The 9,065-nt window shown below is 53.2% G+C and overlaps 1 protein-coding gene across 1 annotated transcript; it reads left to right on the top strand.

Moving 5' to 3' along the window:
• The first annotated feature begins 1,075 nt into the window (after nt 1-1,075).
• Nucleotides 1,076-4,759, top strand: LOC127308448 (UDP-N-acetylmuramoyl-L-alanyl-D-glutamate--2,6-diaminopimelate ligase MurE homolog, chloroplastic). The gene is made up of 5 exons (XM_051339274.2): nt 1,076-2,948; nt 3,089-3,205; nt 3,303-3,478; nt 3,921-4,066; nt 4,507-4,759. Exons 1-5 carry the CDS (start codon nt 1,145-1,147, stop codon nt 4,523-4,525), a joined length of 2,262 nt encoding a protein of 753 aa, XP_051195234.1. The 5' UTR covers nt 1,076-1,144; the 3' UTR covers nt 4,526-4,759.
• The last annotated feature ends 4,306 nt before the right edge of the window (nt 4,760-9,065 follow it).

Raw genomic sequence — 9,065 nt, 5'->3', positions numbered from 1 at the left:
GTCGTCGTCGTCGCTCGAGGTCCCGATGTTCGGCGCCGCCGTCGGCATCCCCAAGGGAGGGTGTTGCCGGCCTCGATGTGCGCGAGTACACGGGCGAGCGTGCGACCCGACGCACCCCATCAGCGGCGGCGTCCGGCGGCGTTGTTACGCGCTGGAGGAGGGGGAGGGCCGTTGAAGGCTGCGAGTTCCCGTTTGTGCCGGAGACGGAAGAACTCGTTCCATGCGTCATAGTTGTCGGCGCGGTACAACTCCTCTGCGCGCTGCTCGTCGGTGAGGGTGACTAGCACAACGTCGATAGCGGCATCGAGCTCGTCGCGTCCCACCGGAAGCGGCGGGATAGGGACCCCCCGCGCTCAGGCGCCATCCTCCGGGCACGCGGAAGTCCGGCGGTGCCGGGTAGCTCGCCATGTGCAGAAGTCCCGCCTCCCACTGGTGCAGGGAACAGCGGCCGAAACCGTTGTTCGCCGCGCCGTGGCCCGCCATTGCTCGCTGGTTGAGGTCGATTGGGGAGAGAAGATAGGGTTGGGGAGAGGAGGGAGACGGCGGTGGTGAATGCGGCGAGACACGGTAGGTTCGGCGATAAATAGAGAGATCCGCGCGTGAATCGGAGGCGACGCGTCCGGCGAAGTCTGACCGGCGGCAGTCTTTTGAAGCGCGCGTAAGACGTTTGGCCTCTGTTGCCGACAAGTTGGGGCCACAAGCCGCGAGGGAAGTTTTCTCTACGTTTCCCGCGCTTTAGTTTCGTCCGGAGTCCCCGAGCGCTCCCCGGTGGACCGGGGATGGCCTGGGCTCGCCGGACGGATGAAAGCCCAAATCCCGACGAAAACGAGAAACCGGAGACGCGGCTGAACTGTTTTCGTTTATCCGGATGAAAAAAAAGACGTCCTGAAGCTCGTCGGGTAGACGGCTGAAGATGCTCTTAATGTGAGGCCCCTTGCGGAAGAACATATACCAACAATAAATAAAAAAACACTCAGCCCAATTGTACTAGCTTCGTTCGTTGCTCAGCCCGTCCGATGAAGTTCAAAAACAAGCCCATCACCAGCCCGAAAGAATACGGCACCTCATCCCCTTCCTCCCCAATCCAAAACCTCCCACCTCGGAGCCGGCAAGCGAGCTCGGTGCCACCCACTCTCTTTCTCCCATGGCCACGGCGCCGCACCTCGCCTTCCACCTCCCATTCCCATTCCCCTTCCCTTCCACTTCCCGCCCGCCGCCCAGAACCCTAGCCCCGCCGCCCGCGCGCCGGGCCCCTCTGCGCCTCGCTGCGGGCCGCCGCTTCCGCCCGCCCACCGCCGACGACGAGCCCCCCGAGGCCGCGGAGGACTCGTCCCACGGCCTCAACAGGTACGACCAGCTCGCGCGCCACGTCGAGAGAGCTCGCAAGCGGCAGCAGGCCGACCAGCCGGAGGTCACCGCCGACCACCCGCTCTTCTCCTCCTCCCCTCCCTCCGCCGGGACCTACGACCCCGACGACGAGTTCTTCGACGAGATCGACCGCGCCATCGCCGAGAAGCGGGAGGAGTTCACGCGCCGCGGCCTCATCAAGCCCACCCCGCCTCCGCCGCCCGAGCTGGACGGCCCCGCCGACGACCTCTCCCCCGAGGAGGCCATCGACCTCGACGAGATCCGCAGGCTGCAGGGCCTCAGCGTAGCGACTTCCGTGGCGGACGAAGAGGTGGACGGGGGCGAGCTGCTGCTCGACGACGGGGGCTTGCTGCTGCTCCACGACGATGACGAAGCCTTCGACGTGGCGGACGAGCTCGGGCTAGAGGGGCCGAGGTTGCGGCACCCGGCATTCCGCATGACGCTGGCCGAGCTCCTCGACGAGAGCAAGCTGGTCCCGCTAGCGGTGACGGGCGACCAGGACGTCGCGCTCGCGGGGGTGCAGAGCGACGCCCGCCTCGTGTCGGCCGGGGACCTCTTCGTGTGCGTCGGAGACGACGGGCTCGCCGGGCTTACCGAGGCTGACAAGCGCGGCGCCGTCGCCGTGGTGGCCGACCAGGACGTGGACATCGAGGGCACCCTGGCCTGTCGCGCGCTGGTCATTGTCGACGACATCACGGCCGCTCTCCGCGTGCTCCCCGCCTGCCTCTACAGGCGGCCCTCGAAGGACATGGCTGTCATTGGCGTCACCGGGACCGACGGCGTCACCACCACCACCCACCTCGTCAAAGCAATGTACGAGGCCATGGGTATCAGGACTGGCATGGTCGGTGTTCTCGGTGCCTATGCCTTCGGCAGCAATAAGCTTGATTCGCAGCCTGGTGCATCAGGAGATCCAATGGCCGTGCAGAAGCTGATGGCAACGATGGTGCACAATGGTGCTGAAGCTGTTGTGCTGGAGACGACCACTGATGGGATGCTACCGTCAGGCGTGGACAGTGAGATAGATTACGATATCGCCGTGCTGACCAATGTTAGGCATGCCAATTTGGAGGCTGGGATGACATACGAGGAGTACATGAGCAACATGGCCACTCTTTTTTCCAGAATGGTGGACCCTGAGCGCCATCGTAAGGTGGTAAACATCGATGATCCAAGCGCACCATTCTTTGCCGCCCAGGGAGGGCATGGTGTCCCTGTGGTGACGTATTCGTTTGAGAACAAGAAGGCTGACGTGCACACTCTCAAGTACCAGCTTTCCCTGTTTGAGACGGAGGTTCTGGTGCAGACGCCGCACGGAATCCTTGAAATCTCCTCTGGGCTGCTAGGGAGGGACAACATCTATAACATCCTTGCAACTGTGGCAGTTGGTGTTGCAGTGGGCGCGCCATTGGAGGACATTGTGAAGGGTATCGAAGAGGTGGATGCAATCCCAGGTCGGTGTGAGCTAATTGACGAGGAGCAAGCCTTTGGGGTGATCATCGATCATGCGAGGACACCAGAAGCTCTGTCAAGGCTTCTCGACTGTGTAAAGGAACTAGGTCCACGCCGTATTGTCACAGGTATGACAGTTTCCCTCATAGTTCTCATTAACACACTGCTCATTGTATTTATATTGTTAATTTGTTGTACGCCGTTGCTATATGTTCTCTGTTCTGGTTGGTATTACACATTGAACCTCCTGCTCTCTTGTTCTATGTAGTTGTTGGATGTTGCGGTGAGAAAGAAAGAGGGAAGAGGCCGATGATGACAAAGATCGCCGCTGAGAAAAGTGATGTTGTTATGTTGACATCCGACAATCCAGCAAGTGAAGACCCCTGTATGGTTCTTAGTATATCTGGTTATGAGATCATAACGTTTTAAACACATGATTGAGCTGTAGTTTTATACATGTTTTCTTGGTCTATTCTGAGCAGTGGATATCCTAGACGATATGTTGTCTGGCGTAGGATGGACCATGGAAGAATACTTGAAGTATGGTGCAAATGATTATTACCCGCCCCTACCAAATGGTCACCGTCTCTTCTTACACGATATTAGAAGAGTTGCAGTGCGAGCTGCTGTTGCAATGGGCGAGCAAGGCGATGTTGTTGTAAGTTTTTTGTCAAGTTCTCTCTATTTTCAGGAAGCCTTTGCTGTGGTCCTTAGTCACCATTATATGTGAAGATCTTGTTGAAATATGCTACACTTGAGTCTCCATGCAAATGATTTTGTGTAATTTGCTTACAGAAGTTGATCTGGTATTCTCTAGGTTTAAGTATAATGATTTCAATGATATAATACCAATCGCGTCATGTGTCTGCATCAATCTGTTTGATATGTGTCAGAAAGATTTATAAAGTAGGTTGCTGGTTACTATCTGGGTCAAACTGAATGTGCTAGACTGCTAGTAAAGAACTATTGAGTTGCATTAATGTGGTGAGATAGAAGGTTTGACTCTAGGTGTTAACTCTATCATAGGTTTGCTGCTAACCATCTTCCACCTGTTTGTCCATTTCGATCCTTATTCCTGACGACTTTGGTTTATTGTTCAGGTTGTCACTGGAAAAGGAAATGATACTTATGAGTTGGAAGGCGATAAGAAGGAGTTTTTTGATGACAGGGAAGAGTGCCGCGAAGCACTGCAATACGTTGATCAATTGCATCGATCTGGAATAGACACCTCAGAGTTTCCATGGCGGTACGTTTCGTTCTAAACCACTGGTTCCCAGGGCTTGTTCCCTCACTACTCATGTGTACTCCATCCGACCCCTTTTAATTGACTCGGATTTAGTATAGTTTTGTACTAAATCCGAGTCAATTTAAAGGGATCGGAGGTATATGTGCTTGCTGCCATAAGGTTCTGCCCTTCCAAACACTTCTCCTTGCCTCTAGTTTTTCATTTCCTATAGAAAAGACCAGCCTCCACCCAAAACTCCCAAAGGAATCACATGCTGTAGATTTTGAGAACCCCAATTCACGTTATCTACATACCTCGCACCTTATGTTCTGTTTTAGTATAACTTGGTCTGAATGCATTTGTATTATGTCAGCGATTCGGATGTACAGTTTCTTCTTTTGCAATGTTGTTTCACATGAAACCACCGGATTACTCATCTTGTTTCTCTCTGTCTGCCACAGGTTACCAGAAAGCCACTGATTGTGATGTACCAAGATGTCTGAGCTTCTTTTCCCAGTTATGAAGCGGCAATGCATTCCCAATTTTGCTAGCATGAGCTTCTCAAAGATAGGCTAGCCGATCGAGCCAGGCAAGAAATCTGACCCAGCTTGTGCTCAAGGTTCTGACCTTGGTTGCTAACTGCTAACGAATAATTAGCTTATGATTATCTTTGATGATTACTGGAAAGTAGATAAATAGATGGTCTTGAAATTTTGTCTGTGATTATCAGTGATGCAGATTTTTTCCCGGGTGAAAATCTACAAGCAAATAGAAGACATGAGACATTTATATAAGTGTAGGTTTTTCTGAATTCTTCTGACAATAACAGTTGCCCCCTAATTAACTGTTGATCCAGCGCTCACTGGAGCTATTTGGCCTCTTTAACGTACTCTAAATTTAACATGAAACCAGTCTTCCGAAGAGAGGCGAAATGGCTCCTGAGATGAACAGCAAAATCTTGTTAAAAAGCGTGTACAAAATCTAAAAATATTTACACATATAAATGCTTATGTCCTCTACTAGACGTTTGTATTGTCGAAGAAGGTATAATTATGCCTGAGCAAATAGCAAAGTTTGATGTCCGAAAAAGAAAAAAAAACTCACACCCTAAACTTGTTACAATTTTTTCCATGACACTTTACAAGCACATAAAGGACTAGCAGAATTATATTTTTATATTTTTAAAATTTTAACATTTGGAATTTTTTTCCCACCTGGGATCACCTCTGTATTTATCGTCTTGTGTATTGTTAGTTTTGGTACCCAACAGAAGTAATATACTCAGTACAGTAGGATATATGAGTTTAGGTGCAAAACTGAAACTGAATACGCCAGTTTACTTTGTGCCTGTAGGGTCATTTAAGAGTTCCTGACCGCATCACGTAATACGAATATGCCTTCCCCTCAAAATGCTTTCCAGTCCCAAACCCTATCAAGGCCATGATAATGGAGATTGAGGACCTGCTATCTGTTTGTTTGAAATAGGCTTTCCCCCTGCCATATTAATATAGTAACCATAGTGATATAAGAGTTCGAAACAAATAAAATGCTGGGGCAGCAGTAACAACATGCCCAACACGAAAAGAAATGAAGACTAGCGAAGTGACAAAACGATGATGACCCAATCGTTGCACCCAACGTCTTTGATCCGTCACGATCCAGCCACCCCGAAGCACCATTGACACCGTGCATCTGCCCGGACCAGAATGTCCTAGGGTTTTCTCCGACAAGCAGAGTACAGGGTATTCCCACGACGCCCTCTAGGAAGGAATGGTGCCACGCTGAGTTCGGCACCGCGTCAGGGTAAGCTAGGATTTCTCCCGACCCCTTACGCAAGGGAGCACCACCATGATTTTGAAGCCACCATCATGTGTCACTTCGTGATGCTTGCAAGTGGCCTGCAAGATGGAAGCACACGACCTCGTCGGGACGGGAAACAACAACCCCGCAACCACGCGGGAGTAACCCATCCCCACCGTTGAGGCAGTCATCGACCGGGCAAAGCGGCAGGGGTCCACCACCCAGCCGGACCTTGATGGCCCCGTAAAGCCCTGGCCGCCTTGCTGCAGGCAGGCCATAGCGCCGCCTCGCCAGGGCGTGTCGTCTCCTCCAACTGCAGCGAGCCCCGAATCAACAACACGCCGGCCCGCTTGAGCCCATCCGGGCCTGCCCGAGCCCATCCAGGCCTGAGGTACCCAGGCCATGGCCGAGCCGGCCGCCGGAGGCAATTGCCGTGGAGAGCCACCGCTGGACGGCGCCGCCGCCCGCATCACCCGGCCGCGCCGGGCCAAGGCCATCCGAGCTACACCGTCGCCAAGGAGGGAGTGAGGCCCCGAACTGCTATCTGTTTCATGGGAAACGATATGCCATGGAGACAACTTTCACCCTGAAGACGTCGCTTTCGGTGCAACCACAGGCGACGACAAGCCAACCCTATGTCATTCGAGTTGAATTAAGCTGTACCTGCTCGTGGGTTCAGTAGCCAACCCTGTGTCATTCGAGTTGAATTAAGCTGTATCTGCTCGTGGGTTCAGTTTCTCCTGTTTGTTGCAATATAATATAATTTGTTGTCTTTTTTTTTTAGATAAAAGGCATGACAGCCTCACTTTAAATTAACAAAGCCTGAAGAGGTTTAACAAGGTTATTACACACGCAGCGGCATACAGCTTAGCCAAACATAACGAAACAACCAAATTGCCAAACGCACGAGGCAAGGACTCAAATAACTGAAAACAGGAACGAAAGCCATCGACTCCAGGCACGAATCCCCAATGGCAGGAGACGATGATGACTTCAGGTGCTTGGGCGGAGGGCGGAGTATAGCTCACGAAGTTCGTTGATCATCCAGCAGATACCCTCCTGATGTCTAGTCTTGAAGTTTATACTCCACAACTGGAAGAACACCATTGTTTTATAGATAACATCACTGGGGTGGTTAATCACTTTCTTTTCGGTAGTAAGCTTATTACGGATAAGCCACAACACCAAGATTGCGCAAGGAACAACAGCCAAAGCAATCTACGCGGGAACACGCCAAACTAGAGAGGATATGGTGAAACTGGGCGAAGTTTGCAGGTCTCCAGTTGCACCCTAGCAACTAGCGCAGGATACTCCAGACAAAAGATGGAGAAGAAAAAAACATGTGAGCCGCATCTTCCGGAAACCCACACCACACAGTGCCTAAGCGCCATTAGACGGACCGTTGCGCATGGCAATCTGCAGATTGGAAGGCATTGTCAAGAACCAGTTGCCAAGCAAAAAAATTGATCTTCAAGGGAATAGCCGCCCTCCACATGTCTTTTGCACGAGCCACCGTTGCCCCCCTGCAACAATTTTTCATACAAGGAATTAATCGAGTATCTATCAGAAGGCTCCAGGTGCCAAACTACCTTGTCCTGTCCCTGGGCAAGGTGGACATTTGTTGTCATTTCCTTCTCGATGTTTTTCTCCACTCATGCATTTGTGTAAATTGTAGTCTATGAATTGGATTGTGAGGAAAGTGCAATTTTACATTGTTGCTAGCCACACAGTGGATGTATTTTGGATGTCTGATGGAGAAGGTGAGTTGCTCAATTTTCGTGGTAAATGTTGTGCGCTGATATTGTACAGTGAGCTTGTATCCGGTTAAATGTTGAATGATGAGTGTAAATAACAAAGTTGAGTGTGTCTTGTAACTTGTAAGACTATGTTGGCTTTACTAATTTAAAATCGGGCAGTGAACTGCCTTTTATCTATAAAAAATTAACAGTCGAATAGCTCTACTGGTTTCCACTGGTGGATGCGTGGAACCTTTTTGTCCCACACCATGGTCCTTGGCAAACATTTGGAGGAGTTAGAATGTAAATGTGAGATTTTTGTTGATAGCTGGTTTGGGTCTCCATTAGAGCATCTCCACCGGCAGTCCCGATATCGGTCCCGATAGCGTTTTGGGGGCTGACAGCTAAAATGGGATCACACCGGTGCACCTTAAATGGCGCCGACTAGTTTTCGAGCTCAATAGAAGCGCTCGCAACCCCGTGCCGACCCCTTGGCGAAGGGCGCGGATCGGACGCGCCGGCGCCTCGCGGCACGACGATTTTCACGGGTGGGGGCGCCTTGTCAGCGAGAGGACGCGGCGCTTCGCATCGAAAACGACGCATGGAGGTTGGTCGTTGGTGTTAATGGCCTCCCGCGCGAAAACCCAAGCAGCGGCGACTGGCCACGCCCCGTCCACCTAGCTTACCCACGCACCTTCAATGCGCGTCCGCCGCCTCCCTTAAAACCCCACCGGCACACACTTCTCTCTGTTCCCCGCCTTCAAACCCTAGCCGCCGCCGTCCAACCGCCGCACAAACCTCCCACGCACCCACTAAAGATGGCGCACAACGACGAGGGAGGCGGCGGCGTGCTCCGCTCGTTGCAGCTCAGTCTTGACGAGGCGGATGTACTGTACTGGCACCGCGTTCCCGTGCCAGTACAGTACAAACTGCCGCACGAGGCTGGCACGTCTCCAATGTCGGCTTCATCGTGCCGCCGTCGCCACCGGCAGGACCGCAGACGCGAGCCCTCGCGAGGGAACGGCGGACCCTAGTGACGTCGGCGGAGAGGAACTTGCTGGACAACGCGGTCGACAGCCCGGCATGGCATCGGCATTTCGAAGATGAGCGCGCCGTCGAGCTCGCGCGGCCGCTTCAACACCGTAGGCCGCCGTGCCTGGTGGTACGGCCGCGATGTCGACACCATGCTTCGCCAGTACGGCTTCCGCCAGCGCGTCCGCGACGACATGCCACACGACCCGCTGTACTTCCTGCAGGCGGCGTGCATGGCGCCGGCGGCGCCGACTCTGCAGAGGGCGCCGGAAAGGACCGCTGCGTCCGGAAGCTTGCGCACCGGATCATCGTCAGCCGTCGCTCGCACGCGCTCGGCCACGCCCACGCCTCCTTCCGGAGGCGTCGTCATCCACGACGAGGCGAGGCACGCATCCTCTGCTCCGGCCCGTTCAACGACGGGGTCGGGCCGCTGCCGCCGCGTCAAGGAGGAG

This window comes from Lolium perenne, chromosome 1 (assembly GCF_019359855.2).
Source record: "Lolium perenne isolate Kyuss_39 chromosome 1, Kyuss_2.0, whole genome shotgun sequence".
Lineage (NCBI taxonomy): Eukaryota > Viridiplantae > Streptophyta > Magnoliopsida > Poales > Poaceae > Lolium > Lolium perenne.
Note: the sequence above shows the minus strand (reverse complement) of the source record. Positions and strands in the feature narration are given on the sequence as shown.

Coding starts and splice junctions, on each gene's coding strand:
- LOC127308448 (XM_051339274.2), top strand. CDS start 1,145: ATGGCCACGGCGCCGCACCTCGCCTTCCACCTCCCATTCCCATTCCCC. Junction 2,949..3,088: donor TCCACGCCGTATTGTCACAG/GTATGACAGTTT, acceptor TGTTCTATGTAG/TTGTTGGATGTTGCGGTGAG. Junction 3,206..3,302: donor TCCAGCAAGTGAAGACCCCT/GTATGGTTCTTA, acceptor TATTCTGAGCAG/TGGATATCCTAGACGATATG.